The 20,530-nt window shown below is 46.4% G+C and overlaps 1 protein-coding gene across 1 annotated transcript; it reads right to left on the bottom strand.

Annotated features, from left to right (window-relative positions):
- Positions 1 to 11,697: 11,697 nt before the first annotated feature.
- bmp10 (bone morphogenetic protein 10) lies at positions 11,698 to 20,258 on the bottom strand. The gene is made up of 2 exons (XM_064353783.1): positions 17,266 to 20,258; positions 11,698 to 15,855 (listed from the first exon to the last, which is right to left on the bottom strand). The coding sequence occupies exons 1-2, from the start codon at positions 17,645 to 17,647 to the stop codon at positions 14,750 to 14,752; spliced, it is 1,488 nt and encodes a 495-aa protein (XP_064209853.1). The 5' UTR covers positions 17,648 to 20,258; the 3' UTR covers positions 11,698 to 14,749.
- Positions 20,259 to 20,530: the final 272 nt, after the last annotated feature.

The following is a 20,530-nucleotide window of genomic DNA, read 5'->3' as shown; positions in this document are numbered from 1 at the left end:
AGATTAAGAAATAAAAATCAGTGGGGGGGGGGGTAGAATACCTCCACCCCGGGGATTTTGGGCCTCAAGTTCAGTCAGACACGCAGGCAGACATGCGAGTAAAAATGAAACCAAAATAATACAGGATAGCACTATTTTTTCTTCACGTCATTTCCCTTGGGCCTAGTAATGTTTCACTTTCCATGTCCTAGCAGTTGCTTTATTTTCAGAGACTAAATGAAAAGCATGGGCAATGTTATTTAAACTTTAATTGCTCAATGGGAAAAAGGCCGTAACTTTCCCAGGCAACACCTTCTCTGGGTCTGTCCTCCTCCACCATTTTTCTGCTGTGGAATGGGGGTTCCCATGTGGAAAGGTGTGTGCGAGAGAGAGAGAGAGAGAGAGTGAATGGGAAAGAGTGAGAGTGCCATGCTTTGGCAATACAAATGAAAATTTTGTCATGCCAATAAAGCACTTTGAATTTGAATTTGACAGTGAAATGGAGAGTGAGAGAGAAAGAGAGAGACACACACATTCAGCACCCAAAGCACACTGATGCTTTGGCGAAAGACCATTACGGTTAGCAAACCAGCTTGCACAATGTTTTATATCTTTGATCACTTTGAGCTGTGATTCTGTGCAAATACTACTAAACCAGCAGGAAAAGTATCCCTCAATTTAATAAATTATTGAAACTCAACCAAAAAACCCTGTCTAGAAAGTTTTTTTTAAATCAGAATGATGTCAGTCATTCATTATTAATTATTAATTATTTTAATTATGAGACTTTACCACACTTTCCATGTGGAGGTTTGTTAACTGGCCACCCAAGTTATCAATCTTCCAGTTTGTTTTCTACAAAAAGCATCTTAAATGTCCACAAGATGTCTCTGTTGAACCAACACTGTCACTTAGTGTTGTTGAAGACATTAACACTAATTTCAAAACAAAACAGAAAAAAATATGCATTTTCATGAAGAGGCTTTGTGTAACAATATTGTGCCATGCCTTGTCAGACAGGTTCTGCAAAACTCTCCCTGATAGGGAAATGTTTTTTTTATTTTTATTTTTTTACAATTGTTGAAACACAGCCAGTATATAAATACCTATTTTTTTCTGAAAGAGAATTTCACTTTCACACACAGTTGATCATGCATGTTTTGAATTTGACTGGAAAAAATTGGTGCTTGGCTTGGTTTGAAGCAGGTATACGCTTAACAAAATCTTCCTCTGGCCATGCTCAATGGAAAATGTTCATGGAGTAACTGGCTAGTTAGGGGTTAGGGGGGCTAGTTAGAGGGTGATTGTGTGGTGCACAGATTGAGCAACTGGGACACCAATGTGGTCGCCTGAAGGTTGCAGGTTTGATTCCCAGGTTGAACACTGTTGTTGTACCATCAATCAAGGCACTTAACCTGTATTGCTTCAGCGTACAAATATCCAGCTGTTATAATGGGTACTCTGAAAAAATTTAACAGGCTGTGTCAGATGCTTTGGATATGGACATCTGCCAAATGCCTGCAATGTAATGTTTTCGGGCCACGGACGTACCCGAGCTATTTACAAAGAACACTGTGTACATTCAGAGGAGGTTTTGGTTTTGAATGACTCTCAAGTTTTGCCCCTGCGTCTTGAGGATTTTTTTTTTTGCTGTTGTTTGTTCCTGCCTAGGCGCGGTCGCTGCTGTAATGGCCGCCGTTTCGGGGGTCACGAGGAGAGTGCCGAGGCACACGTAGAGCGCGACCGAGCGCGCCGCCCCGCGGGACGGAATTCCCTCCGTGCCGCCCGTGTCCTCGGGAAAAAAAAAAAAAAGTTTTCCCAAACATCCCGGTCTCGGCGTGCCAGTTATCGGCTCCATCGGCAGCGCTCGGAGCACCGGAACACAGACCCGCGGATTCGACCCTCGGCCAGACCTCTCCTGTCCCCATTACAGGCAATTAGGGCATTTCCTCCATGTAAATAATCACGTTCGACCGCCTTGCGCATCTCTCTCTCTCTCTCTCTCTCTCTCTCTCTGTCTGTCCATCTCTTTTTGTCTTTCACCAATCTCTTCCTATCTCTTGAGCTCCAGTGCACAGTCATGTAATTGCATTCACTCGTAGAGTACATGTGGTAGGAACATACATGCACACACACACGCACATGCACACACACACGCACACGCACACACACATGCACACACACACACACCACACCTGAAATGCATTTGATGCTCTCATAGATGCAGAGGGACTTATAATATGCATCTGTGACTATTCCAACATTCATTTAACCTTACGCTGTATATTGTTGACCTGTTCCTGCAGGGCCAAGCAAAGTATTTTATCAGTTACTCTCAGAGGAGGCCCCATGTAAAACATGCATGAACCCTTATCCCTGGAAGACTGAAGTCACCCCGCTGCATCTGTACAGCATCTGTTGGGCATTAACTCTGGGAATGTGCTCTCTTTTTCTCACACACACACACACACACACACACATGCACACTGTGATTCATTTTTTTTTTTGAGAGAGCAAAAGTCCTTTTCATACATATGCCATAAAGGTGCAGCAATCTCCAGACATGTCATTGCAACCCACGCCACCTAAATAATTCCTTTAATTTGTTTTTTTTTTTTATTGAAGTTTGTCAGAAAATTTGAATGAATCTGTGTAGAATATGTGCCGCTGTAAATCAGTGTAGCACAGATAAGTGTTTGACTTGTCTTGGATCCCAGACACTGAAAGTTACCGTCATTGGAGGCAAACCACACTTAGTTTGCTTATCTATTCCAATCCAAATATTTCCCGTAGAAAAGTCTTGCTTTTACATGGAAGTGGAACTTTCATTGCTCTTATTGCTACAACTTCATTACTGTTGAGCGAGCTTTTTATTACCCATATGAAAAAGTACTTTGTCAAAATATCTCATAAAAAAGTTAATTGTCAGTTAAGTATGCTTATAATTTGTAATAAATCAAAACACAGGATTTGAGATCAAAATATAATTATGAGACAACAGTACAGACAATCAGTTTTTATTTCATGGTATTTACATTCATATATGTTTTACCATTGTACAGAAATGGTTGTTTGAGGGTTGAGTCCCCCAATGTTCAGCTGTGCAAAGTTAATGGATGAACTTAAAAGTAAATCAAAGTAATGAAATTTCATATTTGGTTTCGTAGCCCTTAAATGCAATACAGTAACTGCATCAAGACTGTGTCCTTTGGCTTCACGAAATGTTTGGTATCTTCACTGCAGCCAGTTTCAGTCGATCTTTGTTTTGGGGGGTTTCTGTCTTCAGTCTCGTTTTCAGCAAGTGAACTACATGCTGGTTTGAAATTTAGTCACGTGACTAACTTGGCCAGTCCAAAACTTTCTATTTTTTCCCATTTATGAAAGCGTCGGTTGTGTAGACAGCGTGTTTGGGGTCATTGTCTAGCACCAGCCCGATCAGGCTGGAGGAATTTCTTTGTACATAGCCGGGCAAAACGCGACGCGCCCATACATTTCTGAATTCATACTACTGCTGCCATCCTCCATTACAAATTCAATGAAGATGAGTAAGCCTGTTCCAGAAGCAGCCATGCACGCCCGAGCAATGACACTACTTCCTCCGTACGTCAAACCTTCCCTTTTTCGAGCTTTTGGCTTTCCATCGCTTTGGTAAACATTTATTTTGGTCCCATCTGTCCATAAAGCTTTGTTCCAGAGCTCTTCTGGCTCATCTTCTGTATTTTTTGGCAAATTTTAATCTGACCTTTCGATTCTTGCTGATGAGAGGTTTGCATCTCGCAGTGTAACTTTTGACACACTCAACGTCGACTGTGTACGGTGGCTTGTGATACTGTACTTTTCTCTCCTGCCCTCTGGAGACTGCTCTCTCCTCAGCATGCCTCCACCCCAACATCTGTCCTCCTTCACTGCAGATGACTTCACAGTATTCTTTGATGAGAAGATTGCAGACATCAGCAGCTCCTTTGTCCCCTCTACGCCCTCTGCGCCCTCTGTGCCCTCCGCCCCCTCTGCGCCCTCTGCCCCCTTCGCCCCCTCTGCGCCCTCCCCCTGTTTCTCCACAATCTCTCCCCTCACAGACTCTGATGTTTCCCAGCTCCTGCTCTCCCACCACCCTACCACCTGTGCTCTCGACCCTATCCCCTCATCTCTTCTCCAGGCAATCGCACCAAATATCCTCCCATTTGTCACCTCCCGTGTGAACTCCTTCCTATCTTTTGGATGTTTCCCCTCATCCTTCAAGAGGGCCCGCATCACCCCGCTGCTGAAGAAGTCCACTCTGTCATCCAGAACTACCGGCCGGTATCTCTCCTTCCTTTTCTATCCAAAACGCTTTTCAAACGAGCTGCATCAAACCAAGTTTCTGCTTTCTTCTCTCAGAATAACCTGCTCGACCACCACCAGTCCAGTTTCAGGCCTGGCCACTCGACAGAGACCGCACTCCTCTCTGTCAGTGAGTCACTTCATGCCGCATGAGCAGCCTTCCTCTCTGTCCTGATTCTGCTAGATCTCTCAGCTGCTTTCTACACTGTTGAGCACTCCATCTTCCTGTCCTCCCTGGCAGCAACAGGGATCTGCAGCACAGACCTTGACTGGATTGAGTCCTATCTCTCCGATCGCTCCTTCCAGGTTGCCTGGGCTGGTAGAGTATCGCCACCCTGCCCCCTTGCCACGGGAGTTCCCCAGGGCTCAGTCCTCAGTCCCCTTCTCTTCTCCTTATACACCAGATCCCTTGGCCCTGTAATCTCTGCCCATGGCTTGTCTTATCACTGCTGTGCTGACGACACACAACTCTTTCTCTCCTTCTCCCCATCGGACACACAGGTCCCTGCCTGCATCTCTGCTTGCCTGAGGAACATCCAGAGCTGGATGGACAATCGCCACCTGAAGCTCAAACCAGGTAAGACGGAGCTAATCTTTATTCCTGCTCTAACCTCTCCCCTCCTTGATTTTTCCATTTCCCTAGGGGACACCTTAATGAAGTCATCACCCTGTGCCAAGAATCTCGGAGTGGTGATGGACAACAGGCTATCCCTCTCCAAGAACATCGCAGCGGTAAGCCGGGCGTGTAGATTCTTCATGTACAACATCCGGAGAATCCGCCCCTTTCTCACCACCTACTCAACCCAGCTCCTGGTCCAAGCAATGGTACTATCCCGCCTGGACAATTGCAACTCTCTTCTGGCTGGCCTACCGGCATCTGCCATCAGACCCCTGCAACTCATTCAGAATGCAGCAGCTCATCTGGTCTTCAACTTCCCCAGACACTCCTACGTCACCCCCCTGCTCACTACCCTCCACTGGCTGCCCGTTATGGCTCGCATAAAATTCAAAACATTGGTCCTAGCATACCAGGCAGTCAAGGGATCAGCCCCAGCATACCACCACAAGATCTTCAAACCCTACATGCCAGCCAGACCCCTCCGTTCTGCTACCTCAGGACACCTGGCACCTCCCCCTCTTCGCAATTGTGCTTCCCGGTCACGTCTCCAGTCTCCACGATGGTGGAATGACCTTCCTGTGGAGGTCAGAACAGCTGAGACCCTGACCACCTTCAAGCGTCAACTGAAGACTCACCTCTTCAGGCTGCAACTCTCCCCATCCCTCCCTCCCTCCCTGTAGTCTCTAGTTGACTATGTAATCTTAGGGCTGTAGGTAGGTAAGCTGTTTATCTTAGTTGACTTAGTTATTGCACACGTGCCTACTGAACTATTGCTTGTATTATTTGCATAGACTGCTTTGTTGCTGTTTTTGTTTGTGTTAATCAGATTAACCTACAGGGTCCAAGTTAAACTACATGGTCGTTCTCTGCACTTTTGCTGTCTGAAGTACAAAGACAGCAGTGCTGGACTTGTCAATCGCCGTCCATTGGCGTATTTCTTTTGTTTACATGTCACTAATATCACTGAATAAGTGGTTGGTTAACGTGGAACTGTACTTCCCTCTAGGGTTTTCAACAGACTTGTTCCTGGTTAAGGTTATACACTTTGTTGTACGTCGCTCTTGATAAGAGCGTCTGCCAAATGCCTGTAATGTAAAATGTACTGGTGATGTCTTCGGATTTGTCTGACTGTCATAAACCAGTCCACCAGTGGTTTCTTTCTTTTTCAAAACTTTCCAAGCTCCTGTACTTGGATATACCAAGTTTCTGTGCTATTCTTCTTAATGAACCCTTCTGTTCTCTTAGCTTGCAGATTAGTTGTTTTTCAGGCATGGTCATTTCTCTGGTCCTGGTCATGATGGTGTATGCCTCTGACTCCAAATGCAATTTCCAGTGGAGGTTGTTATAGCAGCAAAGGGTGGACAAACTCCATATTAATGCTTATAATTTTGGATTAGATGTTGGATGTTGGGTGTCCACATACTTTTGGCCATGTAGTGTGCATAGCAAAAGTAACAAAGTGCATTCTGGAGTGCACCGTATATTATATTGTACATATTATATAGTCACATATTGTAAAAATATTGCTTACATTTGTAGCGGTGATATTTTTTCTGAAGGACTAAATGCACACAAACTTTTCAGCACAAGAAACAGAAAAACAGGTAATGTGATACATTTGAGTGGAGTAATGCAGAGGACGTGGGACATCTTACACTGTATTCAGAGGATAAAAAGGAACCTTTTGTTATATTTATGGTCCATAACCACAGGAATTTTTCATTTTTGTCTCTAGCACTAGGGGAATAGAATTTTTCCACATGGAGAGAATCAAAAAGGGGCCTCATTGGCCCGTGTGCGAGGGTTAGAGATACAATGCGTGCGGAAGTTCAAACGCTGTTCGCTTGCATGGAGGGAGAGCACTGGCTGCATGTGCACCTGGTAGACTGTACGGAACAGCGAATGCGAGGCTCAGATATGTGATCACATCACTGAGTGTTCTCTCTCAGGACCTGTGCAGGCAGGCCCAGGAGGTGGGGATGCGGGGGCGGGGGCGGGGGTGAGGGGCTGGGTGGGGGCACTGCTGAGATTATGGAGTGATAAAGAGTCTTGTGATGCCATGGGTGCGGCTAAGGGGTTCATTACAGACTCACGTCAGAGCAGGAGGGCATTGGGGTGGGGGGGTGGCAGCCCTCCTGCTCTGACGTGGGTCTCCAATTAACATGTGCACACACACATACACACACCTTCAGAAACACACGTGCACATACACACACATTCTTGCACACACACATGCACACACACAAACATTCAGAAACACACGTGCACATACACACACATTCTTGCTCAGACACACGCACACACACACGCATTCATTGTGCACATACACACAAAAACACCCACACACACACACATACTATGTGCACTAAATGATTTATTGCACTTTTGAATGCTTCTCAAAAGTAAGTGCTGCTTGGTTGTATTTATTTTTTTGCACAAACACCAGAGGCCTAAAAACACTGAATGATTCAAAAGGGATATTATCACAACATGAATGCAGTGTTGCCACTGGAGAATGAGTAATGAGAAGACAAACAAACGCAAGCCCCCGCTGGCCGGGCTGGAAGTATTTTGCTTCGGATCATAACAAATACTGTAATAACTTCCCTTTTCAACATCGCTGGTGGACATTAGGGCAGACTGACAATGGCCAGACATTTCAATGGTTGTGTAAATATTCAATTAGCGAGCCTCAGTTCTGAGTCTCGTACGACGGCCTTCTGACCTTCTGCAGTTGGCGGAGGTCCTTGCACCCAGTCCGTGTCCACATATAGTAACGGCCGGTCGCCCTCAGTGACAGAACACTGGGATAGGCAGCTAACGGATTTCCTGACTGCATTTATTACGCCGAACATTTTTGTTTCCTCGTTTTCGGAAATGTCAACGGTTCCGACAGGTCAGCAAGTGAACATAAACAAGTACATTATTATCCCACACGGTCAGATGAGACGTTAAACCGAAGTCCGGACTCACTGCGGTCATTAAAGACCCCATGACACTCACTGCAGAGAGTAGGGGGTTCCCCAATGTCCTGGCTAACTTGTATTGTAAACGTAAGTATACCTGATAAAAGTAAACTTCGCTTCCTAGTTTCTTGTGAGGGGAGTCAAAAAGGAAATTATCTAAACTCAATGATAAACATTTAACAAGACAAACTCATCATAGCTAATGCACTGGAATGACTGTCGTGAGTGTCTGACCCAAGCCACTGACTGCACATTCACTCTTCATGTGCCCTCCAACAAGGTAATGCGGGTTGTAGCAACATTATGTTTTATTCCTTTATTGAGTCCACGCAAACTTATGTTAACCAGCTAGCTAATGTTACTTGAGATTGCCAGGTGTCGTCGCAACCTTTAGCTAGTCAATTTTTGCGCTACTGTTACTAGTTTAAAAAACCTTTCGGTCATCAATGCATGTGCGGCACGTTAAAGGCAATCACTAGACTAACTTTAATTCTAATGAGTTTAATAATGTTTTGTAGCAAATCCAAAGGAAATCTCAATTCAACAATATTTTCATGGCTACAGATAGAGATAGCAGCAGTAAACACTTTCCTGCTTGGCTAATAATAACAGCAAACGAGCTAGCTAAGTTCATCTTGGTTTGAAAAGCAGTTGCTGTAGCCAGTGTTATTTAGCTTACCTCGATGTGCTTCCTCAGATTTGACGGCACTTATTTCCCTGGGTTGTGGCAAACAAATTAACCTCTACATCTTGTTTGAGTCGTTTTGCACGCCAACAAAGGTAAACATTTCTTTTAAATAAGGCCATTGGTGGTCGTCAGTACACTGGCATTGGAAATGGTAGGTTCGTCGTCGCTCCTAGCGGCCATTTCCGCTTCTGCCATTTCTAAGTCTCTGGCTACTGACTTTAGCATATAGCTACAGTGACTTTTAGCTGCTAAACTGGCACAGAATGAGATTCGCTAGCAAAATTGGCGCTGTGCCGCGTACATGCCATGCAAGTCAAGTCAGTGTACACCATATACAGTTGGTGCACATGATGGCACACGATCTCAATTAAGTCCTACCGGAACTACTTCTCGTCTAATAATACAATTCCCTGTAGATGGCGGTATCACCCTTTATCAGTCACCAAATAATTTTTCAAGGGGGTGGGTGGGGGGAATGACCGTCCATGTTTTCACCACGTTATACATTCGGCTGACGATTAGACGTAGGAAATGTAACAAGTAACGACAGTTGTCAATAGAAATGTATTTCAGTAAAAAGTACATTATTTATTTATCGATGTAGTGGAGTAGAATGGGGGCGACATAGCTCAGGAGGTAAGACTGATTGTCTCGCAGTCGGAGGGTTGTCGGTTCAAACCAAACCCCGCCCTGGGCGTGTCGAAGTGTCCTTGAGCAAGGCACCTAATCCCCAACTGCTCTGGCGAATGAGAGGCATCAATTGTAAAGCGCTTTGGATAAAAGCGCTATATGAATGCAGTCCATTTACCATTTACCAGTAGAAAGTGAAAGTTGCTAATATTGTTTATACTCAGCAAAAGTACAAAGTCGCCTAGGTCCTACTAAAGTATAGTGTAAATGTACTTTTTTACTTACCATCACTGGAATATAATGGCCGGATTGCCATTAAATTTGCTGTGCACCTTCATGTTCCCAAGAGAAAGAATCCTCCTGATTTTGGTGACCACACAATCTTCCCTCTAGCGCCACCACCAGGCCAAATATATAGCAAAATGTAATGCCTCGTCTGAGTGTATTCTTCCTAGTTTGGTATTGCAGTTTGGCTACGTACTGCAATGAAGATGGGTAGTTCTCACATCTTTGCCTCCAAAAAAGGAAAAGCCACTGGTTCAGAGACCATTCCGTAAGTGTAATTGGGCTACATTCATTTATCCATTGTATCGGTATGTCCTGGTTCGACATATCAATTTTTGGTCTGCACATTCCACCTTTGACGAACAGTCTGGACTGTGGGCATCGCTGTTTATTTTTTATTTACCTGACAGCGCGTTGCTATTGGCGTGCTGTTGGGCGAGAAATGTCCCTGCCCAAGTCTTACCAGTGGCATACTGCCCGGCAGAGCAAATAGCTTTCTCGTGTTCCTGCTTCTCAACAAGTGGCCCTCCTTGACGCGGGCGTCAAGAGCGTCTGCTCGAAGAGGGTGCCGACACCGACACGGATCACTCTCACACTTGATCGCCCCGTGTCTGGCAGCGTATTTGCCAATCTGTTGTGCTTGGCATGGTCTCCATGGCGACAGCCGGACTGAGCCGGCTCGCAGTTCCTTTCGCACCATCAGTTAGATTGTGGCGATGATGACGGCCAAGATAGCCTAGCCTAATTGTCTTGTTTTTACAAAGTAGCCCCTTATATTTTATATTATATATTTTTCCAAATTGTGAGTCCTGCCTTCTTTTCTGTCTATATGTACCATCGGTCCGAGAAATCAGAAAAGTTTCAGAAGTGCTATATCAGCAAATATTAGTGTAGCTAAATTAGTGCGTACACCCAGGTTCTTACAGGAGCTAACGTTAGCTAGAGTGCCTGTTTGAACCCTTTGTCATTGCATTTTTGGATTTCCCATATAGTTAAGCCCAAAATACTTCTCCAGGACTATTTCTGAGAAAACCTATTTAGAGAAAACCTGGGAAGCTGCTGAATTAACAATGAAGTCTGACCGTTAAACTAAATTAGATGAAACTGCTACAGCTAGGGCCTACTTGAATGTCTCCCTAGAACAGGGGTCTCCAATTCTAGAGGGCCACAGGGCCCGTTGGCTTCTGTTGTCCCCCATCACTTAATTGTTCAATTTTATGAATTTAAGTCACATGATTTATTGGGTCTCAAATGCTTGTGGGTTGTGTGGCTCTCCAGGTCCATGGCTGGGCATCCCTGATCTCTCTGCTCTTGCTATTTATGAAAAAATCAGCTGTGATTTAAAAACTCCTAAAATAAATCATTAATGATGATAATAATAATAATAATAATAATAATAATAATACTCCTACTCCTACTCCTCCTACTACTACTACTACTACTACTAATAATAATAATAATAATAATAATAATACTCCTACTCCTCCTACTACTACTACTACTACTAATAATAATAATAATAATAATATTGACACAAAGATTGGAGCGCATTCCCTTTATTTAAATGTACACTGTGCATTATAGAAAGGAGCTGGTGTTTATGACATCACACACCTATCAACAATTGGCTTGATAGAACGCTTTGGAGGCCTGCTGTCCCTATACCAATAATTTGGCATGTGGTACGTTTTTTTTTAAGTTAAGCTTGTGGAAGTGTGCGGGAAGGCAGAGGGGGTCAGCCGGAGCAGCTGTCGAACCGCGCGCCTGTAGTCCGTCAGCCAGGGAGGCAGATTGCCCACCGTCTTCATTAGCTTCCAGTAAGTTTCCCATGGTTTTCTGTTCGTCTGACATGTGTAAACTGCAGCCTGTGAGCTGTTAGTTCTCAATAATCACTTAAAGCTTTGCATTCTGACCCACCCACACATCCACCCCCCCTCCCCCAGCGTAAACACACACACACGCGCGCACACACGCACACACCCGACCCCTCTGTTCTGAAGTGATTTGACAAGAAATTTTTAAATGTAAGCATCTGTGGAGCTTGCAAGCTTGAATACAAATTCTCTTTCCCCAATTTTGTTGATTTTCTGTTACCAACAAAAAATAAAAAAGTTGTTTAAGGTATGAGAATAAACCATGTGCATGACTTGCTGACTGATTATTGCTCCAAACAAAAAACAAAACAAAAACCAAAACAATCACCAGAACAATGCATGAAAACATTTTTTATAAATAAAAGAAACAATTCCATTGTGTTTTTTTTTCTAAAGTATAATTTTGGTATGTATACACAATATATATTGTTTTACATCATCACCTCTTTGGAACAACAAAATCAATAAATTAATCAAATAAATAGGAGTTCTATAAACGGAAGCAGCACAGACGGGTTGGCGGCTCAGTTTGAGTATTTGTGGAGTACAGATTTTTGGGAAAGGCAAGGCTCACGGGTGACTGTGTCCCTAAGAAAGTTCCAGACTGGTCAGACACATCGGCGAAGGAATTCTGACAGTTATTTGTCCTTGAGTCTCCAAACAGGGCTGGGGGTGGAAGGGGGGGGGGGGTTGGTGGGATTTTTTTTCCACCACTTATCCTCTTAGCTGAGCATCGATAAGGGCTGGAGGGGCGCTATTCCAAAACAGTGAAGGATACAGAGAGAGTGGGGAGGGAGAGAGAAGTAAAGGTAGAGAGGGAGGGATAGAGGAGAGAGGTAGACAGAGAGAGAGTGAGAGAGCCAGAGAGAGAGATAGAGAGAGAGTACAGTAGAATATAGTTTGGGATTGATGGGGAAAAGGGACAAGGGACAGGGAGGTGGAGAGTTAGAGGCACTTGTGTTCGGGGGCCCCAGAAGGTTGAGGGCAGGGTCAATGTGCCAGTGAGTGGAGCCAGTAGTACAGTCGGTGGCTGTTCAAACCCAGGAATCTTGACAGCCTTTCTCTCCCACTCTGCACCCCCACCCCAGCCCTCCTCAACCCCTCACTCTCACCCCATCACACACGCACAAGCCCTCCCCCTCCGTCCCCCATCCCTTTTCGGGAATGGCGTCCGTTCCGGGGCCGACGGTGCGCATGTTTCTCAGTCTCAACACCTCCTTATCGGTCCCGCGTGAAGGAGAGGGGGGAGGAGGTCGCACGGCATGTGACTCCCCAGGGAGGCTCGGAGGAAGATAACCCCCCCCCCCCCCACAAGAGGGGAGAGGAGGAGAGGGGGCATCGAGGACTCAGCCGGAGAGAAGCGGTGCAGTCCAGCTTGGGGAGGTTTTTGTCTTTGTCAGCCCCCCCCCCCCCCCCTCGCTGGACCGTCGGGAGGGCGGGAGGCGAGCGAAGGAGCGATGATAAGAGGAGAGGAAGAAATGAATCAAGCAATCAGTGTCAGTGGAGGAGAGCCAATCTGTCGCTCCACTGGGCTCTGCAGCCCCTGGCCCGGCAGCAGCGTTCGGCCCTCCGGGACCCTGTGAAAGCTTATTATCGCGGAGGCTTGTGGAAACGCGCAGGTCGTCCAGCTCGGACGTGTCCGGTGAAAACTTTTAACGCTGCCATGTTTTGTGTCCTGGCAGAGTTTTTGTGCGATGAGATGTCCGTTTCAGCGTGTCAGGAAATTCCTGTCTCATGAGGAGATTTGGCGAGTGGAAATTCACACTTTTGGTGGAGGGCGACAGCTCTCTTTCCACAGCTGTTCCTGTAGTTTTCCAGGGAATGCAACACTAAAGTCACAGGGCAAAGTCACAGTCTTGTAGATGCAGGAACCAAAGTATTTAACCCGCCCCTGGTGGACTTTGAGGCAGGAGGTGGACGTTGCCTATTTGAAGGTGGACATCTACTCTAAAGCAATGGCCTCTCTCTTAAAGGGGTTCCTGTACTTCTGTTCTCACCCTCATCGTAGGAGGCCACAGTAACCTGGCGAGCACAGCCAGAATTCTCTCGCCCCGAAAACTCACTTTCCGTTACAGTTCAGGAAAAGAGACACCACAGCCCACAGAGTCAGTCTCCTGATCCAATCAGATATCAGTCCTTAAAACCGCAAACTTTCTCCAGTCCCTCTGATTCACCAACTTAACACATTGGCTGTGGTCTGTAGATAACCCAGACAGAGGCCTACTAGCTCTGTACATTGCATGTGCAGTACTGGCTCTGTCAAGACAATAAATACATACATAAAAAAAACTGAAGAGAAAATGACAATTGGATATCACAAGCTATTCATGTTCCTCAGTCTGTTTCTCCCTATACTGCTGATGTAACATTTGGATCTGACCAACTATGCATGTATATCACATGCATGGTCACTACATTCTGGACCTCCGTGCTGAAATTATGCCTGTAACGCAGGGGTGCACAACTCCCGATTCCTGGAGGGAGAGTTCGGTGCTGATTTTTGCTCCAGCCACAGAACAAAATGTTTTACTCTGACCACAGAAAAATGTTTTACCAAAGGGTACATTTGCAGTCAGCAGCCATGGCATACAACTTTGTCAGGTCAAGTAGATCATTTAGCTAATTCACATAATTGAGAGCAGTTGGCAGTTGAGTTGGCATAAAAACCTGAAATGGATTAGCCCTTTTTGAGCACCCCTGCTATAGAGTAAGCCGATATTTCACTCAGGAGCTAGATGGCTTTTTATTTTTTAAACATTTCGTTGGGTGTGTTCTGAGTGTGTGAGAGAGAAAATGTTACTACACGTCATTGATTCTGATTTCCTGTTTTGTTTTTTTTTTTGTTTTTTTTTTTCATTTCACAGATCACAGATTTATATTAATTATATTGTACTGTACATCATAATTAAATATTCTCTTTCCTGAAATACAAAATATACACATTTACAAGCAGTAAGAACCTACAGCAACTTTACATAAATACACATGGACTCGCACCCTCACCCACTGGCATACATTCCCCACTCTCCTGCCTCCACCTTTCCTGCTATACCAGAGAAACACATTTCTCAAATCGATTCCCAGTCTCTCATTACCACTTTCTACCCCTTAGGCCCAGTTTAGACGTTGGAGCTGGACGAAAGTAATACTTTGACCGTGATATTCTATGGTAATTATGTTATTTTTATAGCCTTCTGATTGGCGCAAATTATTTTAATTTTTTTAAAACTTGTGAAGTGGTGGCTTTCTTTCAGCAAGGTGTTCATCAAATTATAGTCCATTTTGTGTATTTTGTTTTCTGATACTACTTTAAAAAAAAAAAAAACTCCCAATGTCCTCCTCATCACTGTTTCAAGAGTCTAAGCTCCTCCCCCTCCGGAGGGCGGGACTATCGACAGCCGCATTCCGCGACCACCATGCCGTCGTACTTGTACTTGTAGGTGACCACGCCGGTCTCGTCCATGTACAGGAGGGAGATGGGGTCCAGTTTGGTGGGGACGCAGCAGGCCTGGGAGACCCTCTGTGGACTCTTCATGCTGACCAGGGTCTGGATGATGGCGTGCTTGGTGGGCGTGACGTGTTTGGTCAGCGGGAAGTTGCAGACGCCGTTGCACTCGAAGGCCTCGTAGCCGGTGGGCGCCAGGATCCACGAGTCCCAGCCGATGTCCTTGAACTCCACGTAGAGGGACGTCTTCTTGCACTGGTTGGCCTTGGCGTTGCGGCGAATCCTGGAGGCCGTGTCGTAGATCAGGTTGGAGCGCATCTGAATGAGCGCCTCTTCGTCCTCCTCCGCCTCGCCCTCCCGCTTTCCCCTGCCCTCCCCGTCGCCCCAGAGCCCGTTGAGGTCCAGGTCCAGGTTGTCCTGGAGCCCCGCGCCCACGGTCTCGTGCCCGATCATCTCGTTGATCTCCCGCTTGTCGCCGCGGTGGTCGCTGCTCTGGTCGTCGGAGAACACGATCATCAGGGGCTTGTGTTTGGCCTCGGGGCTCACGTCGATCTCCATGTCGCCCCCCAAGGCCCCGGCCGCGGCCCCGGCCCCGCCCTCTGCCTCTGACTCCTCCTCCTCGCCGGTGAGGCTGGCGATGTGGACCTCCAGCCTGTGGGTGGTGCCGTACTCTGACTTGCGCCAACGGTGGACGGCGGCGGTCAGGTCGAAGGACTCCCAGCCGTTGTCCGTGCCGTAGACCCGCCGCGAGGCCAGCTCCAGCAGCCTGGCCTCCCCCCCTCCTCCGCCCTCCTCTCCTCCTTCGCCTCCTCTCATCCTGTCGCTCTCGTCTCTCATCTCGTCCCCCGTTCTCCCGGCGCTCTGCCCCCCCTGGACCTCGAACACGGTCACCCTGCGGTCCACGCCGGCGTAGATGTGCCGGTCTCGCTGGACCAGGGTGTACAGGCGCAGCTCGGCGGAGGTGACTCGCTCGTGGTGCGGGATCGACACGTTGAACAGCAGCGGGTGCTTCCTCACACCACCGCTGCCGACGCTGTCAGGAGAAGTGTCTGCAGGAGAAGCAACCGACCAATCATACGTTACTTTACTGCATGGTCTCCATAGCAACCAAGCAATCACACGTTACCTTACTGCATGGTCTCCACTTGCATGGATTATACATAGTAACCAACCCATCACACGTTACTGTTCTGCATGGTCTTTACTTGCATGGATTATACATAGTAACCAACCCATCACACGTTACCATTCTGCATGGTCTTTACTTTCAGTGCATACTTGCATGTAATTGGGTGGTCTGTATTTGCATACTGTATTTGTGCACAATTACACTTCATACACACGCTGGTATGTGTGCCCAGTATTTAAGTATGATTATGGGCATATTACAGTAATGATCAGGGTCCAACCAGGTTCACTGAAACTTTTTCTAAGCTTTCATTTTCTAAGCTTCAGTACATGCAGTTGGCAAATGCTGCACCTCTTGGTATTTCATGGCAAATGATAATTTACATGGGAGGAGCCCAATTTCATGAGAATAAGCTGATTTCATGGTCCATAACATTTTCACTGCCTTAAATTTCATAGGGCCCTAGTTAGAAAGTATTTATTATTCCTGATAATTATAAATAATAAAATATAACATACAGACAGTCTGGCGTAGACTTTGGTTAGGTGTTGCAAGTTGTGAGCACTTGCGCTAATTATTTGTATTTCAGTATTAACAGCATTTAAAACATTATTGTTAATAAAGTGTCTAAAAATGCAGATCTGAGGTTAGAAAACTATTCTTTTGGTATGAATTAGTATAACTGGATAAGAAAATAGCCTGGATAATGGTGTTTAAAAAAAAAGAAAAATTTATTCCTGGATAAGAAAATCATTTGTGGATGAAGGATTTTTAAGATGCCGTAGAAGTCTAATAAGTGATAAATACAGAAGAATCATAATAATTTGTTGGCTTTTGTTTTTCAAAATTTCAGTCAATTTGATTTATTTAAATTCACTCAGTTAATTGATACAATTCCCATAGATCATTATTAATTCATTTCATTTATTGAATTGACTGAAGTGGAATGGAATGGGTCTATTGTATGGTGCATACTTCTGCACCACCTGCATGGCAAACTAACCCTCCGCCATTTTCATTGTAGTTTCTACATTTAATTGGGAGGTATTTTATATTTGCGACAAGCTGTATTCTAGTATATTCTTGCTCATCGCTGCAATAATTCACCCTCCAGAATATCTGAAGCAATTGAACAATGCAGTGGATTTTGAAGTCCTCACAAAGCATTATGAAATTACGAGAACTTTGTGAAAGAAAATTGCGTTGCTTTAAAGGTGAAAAGATAAAACCAGCATGCCCATTGGCTCCCTAGGACCAGGGTGGAAGACCCCTGCAAGAGCACAGTAAGGAACATGAAGTGGACGGTCGTGGGTGGGTCTGGCGGGGTTACCTTCATTCTTGAAGCTCCGGACGATGTTGGCGGCCGGCATGGCGGTGTGGTCGTTGGCGAAACGGTTGTAGAGCTCCATCATGTACTCGGGCGGCTCCGCCCGGGGACCCCCGTTGGGCTGCGGAGGGGGCCCCAGACCCGTCAGGTTGAAGGTGCGGAGGAACTGGCCTCGCAGGGTTTCCAGAAGGTTCTGCATGTCCAGCTCGCCGTCCTGCTCCAGGAGCGAGGGGTCCACGAAGCCCCCGTGCCCGTTCCCCAGGCCCGGGGCGAGACGGGGCTCCTCCGGGGACAGAATGGGGCTCCCCTGGCCCGAACGGGGCCACAGCAGGAGAAGAGGGAGAAGGGGGATGAAGGTCATCACCGTGGCAACAGCCATTGTCATGAGGAAAGAGTTGGGTTCCTGGGTCCTTTTCGGCAATATGCACTGTAATCTGCAGGCACAGGTATCCAACCAATGGAAATGATATTTGTTAAAATAATAGACGCACAAAAAATCATATAAATTTTCCACGCAAAAAAAGACAAAAAAATATCTTCAATCTCCTCTCCTGGGCTCCTCTCTTTCGCTTCTCCTTCTTGTGGTTTGTTGTGAAATGTTTTATTTTTTTTTAAAAAGCAAGGTGAGTCCTTGTGGGTCTTGTGACAGGGTACGAGAGGCTGGCGGGATTTGTCAACCCCTCCGTACTGACAGGTTTGTCAGTGCTGCTGCCCTCCTCTCGCTCGTGTTGTGACTTGTGACTGTCCCCAACCTTTGGCTCGGCCCTTTTATCGGACCCTTTTTGTCCGACGCACGCTTCTCGTCCGCTTTTTTCCCCTCAAAGTTTACGTCCGCGGCGCGAGTGCGGCTCGATCCGGTCCCACTGCGGCATCTCTTTACTCCTGTTTTGACTTTTTTCTTTCTCTCTCTCTCCTTCTCTCTTTCTTTCTTTTGCTCCCTTATCTGTGAAATGGGAAGCTCTGCATTTTTTTCTGTGTGTGTGTGTGTGTGTGTGTGGTGTCCCTATGTGTGTTCTTATCAGGACCCTTTCCCTAATGAGGTCTTTGTAAACATCGTTGCGATTCGGGGTTCTGCAGTTTTCTTGAGAGTTTGGCGGTTTTTATAGTACTTTATGGGTGGGATAGGAAGAGAATAACATGTTGGCCTGTTCATTTATTTCATAAACTGCGTATTTAGGAGGATGAGTTCCTGCTTCATTGACCGTTTCTCAGATAACCTCCTCAGTCTCTCTCACTTGCTGGGTCCTGAATGCAGATTGCGCTGGGATGTGCGTTTGGTGCATACAGAATCCTAATAATAAAATGGAAATGAAATGAGGTGTGGTGAAAGATGAACTGAGGCGGAGTACTGATAGATTAAAAAGCTGGAGTGTATCACTTTGTCATTTTGTGCCATTTGAGGGAAGACATTGGAACAACTTTTTAACAATTTTGGTGAAAAGCTTAAAGAATGATATATTTGTTTTCAGTATGCTCATAAAACAATTTTTTGAAGGGATTATAATGTTAATTTAGATTAATAACCCCTTCAAATGTATTTTCCAATATGAAGTAAAAATAAATGTTCTCGTTCTCTGCAAAGATTAAGAAAAAAATACACTTTAGAAATTTAGAAAAGTAAACTGCTTGTTGCAGAGAACTTTAGATTTCAAGCGCCTGAAAACTACACGTGCGGCAGGATCAGGTACATAAACTGCAACAGAGCCAACAGTCGGAAACTGCTTTATCACTTTTTCGTGTCACTTAAAAGCTCGGACAATGTGTCACCTCGGCCCTCAATTGAACCCCGTTTCAAACGCACGGTCCGAAGCGGCGGCTTCCGAGGAGATGCTCTTGAATTGTCCTACCGTCCCGTGGGCGAGGGGTTCCTCCATCCCCGGAATTCTTCTCGCCGGCGATAGCGGTGGCGCACCATGTCGAGTGCCCTAATATGGCGGCGTAGCTCCGGAAAAGATTGGAATGCCCGCGCGGAAATTTTCAGCGGGGGGGGCTGCTGTTGGAACTGGGCGATTGGCCGGCGCTCGGCAACGGTCGACTTGTGAGACTCGCGCACGCGTCTCCGCAGGGTGTCGAAAAGCCAATTAGCCGGCCGGGACTGAGGCCAGAGCCGCAGCGAGAGGCGGCCGCGCGGACGGAAAGAGGCGGTCGCGTAGCGCTCTCTCTCATCTCATCCCTGCCCGTCTCCCGCCCCGTTTCTCGCCCTCTCTCCTTCCATTGACGCCCGACTAGTTCTTATTTGACGGCCCTGACTGTTCATCGATGCGTTTGACGCATAAATTCCATAGTTCCACTGTGACTCGCCAGTCGTTTAGTAATGATCTGAGGCACGGGCCCAGGCCAGGGGACCACAGAGCCGCAGGGCCTGCAGGTTTGTGTTGTTCTTCCACCGGTAACCGAAGCGTTCGAAGCGGCCGACTCACCTCGTCTGGCTTCTTGGATCTAAACTGTTAGCAGAATTTAGGGTGCAAGCAAAGACCGGCTGGCCTAGCAGCTGTATGGGAACCAGGACTGGGGGGGCACTCCTGGTCTGAGGGCTCGATAGCATTGGCGCAGGCTTGTACCGAACTGTCCGCCGTGACCTGACCTCACCGGGCACACCCTGAAGGCTGAGAAACGGATGACGCGGGAATCCATCCCTCCCCTGTCACTCAGCCCAGGGTTTGAAGCTCGACAGGCTTGCTGATATCTCTCCCACAGGAGCTTACGCAACGGCTCTTTCTAACAAGCCACCTCACACACCGCTGGAATCCGCGATAATGCCTCCGTCCCCACACACACGCGCGCGCACACACACACACAACCAAAAATGCACACACACACGCACGCACACACATATACACAAACATACATGCACACACACACACACATACGCACGCACGCACAAATACACACACACACACATGCATGCACACACACGCACATACACACACGCACACAGGGGCCCCCAGCAATCTAAAGGCATTCCTGCCATCGTTCTGGTGCCCTGAATGACCCCATATCAGCTGTAACCCACTGTCTCAGCTCTGACCCCTGAAACCCCCCCCCCCCCCCAGAGACCCTAACTCCCTCTGCCTCCCGGTCATATTAAGATACCCTCTTTTGATCGGTACAGATATGTGTACCCAGTAAAATGTCCAGCGTTAATTTGACTCTAACAGAGTGTATATAACAGGGACCATCTGTACTCTGTAAGAGTTGATTTAACACTGAACATTTTACTGTTTAAGCAGTGCAGCTTGGAACTATAACTTTCAGAGGTTCACATCGA

This window comes from Anguilla rostrata, chromosome 10 (genome assembly GCF_018555375.3).
Source record: "Anguilla rostrata isolate EN2019 chromosome 10, ASM1855537v3, whole genome shotgun sequence".
NCBI lineage: Eukaryota > Metazoa > Chordata > Actinopteri > Anguilliformes > Anguillidae > Anguilla > Anguilla rostrata.
Note: the sequence above shows the minus strand (reverse complement) of the source record. Positions and strands in the feature narration are given on the sequence as shown.

Bases quoted from the DNA above. Each gene is read 5' to 3' on its own strand.
- bmp10 (XM_064353783.1), bottom strand. From the start codon at position 17,647: ATGACAATGGCTGTTGCCACGGTGATGACCTTCATCCCCCTTCTCCCT. The intron at 15,856-17,265 runs GTAACCCCGCCA...CTTCTCCTGCAG, and splicing joins CCGGAGCTTCAAGAATGAAG to ACACTTCTCCTGACAGCGTC.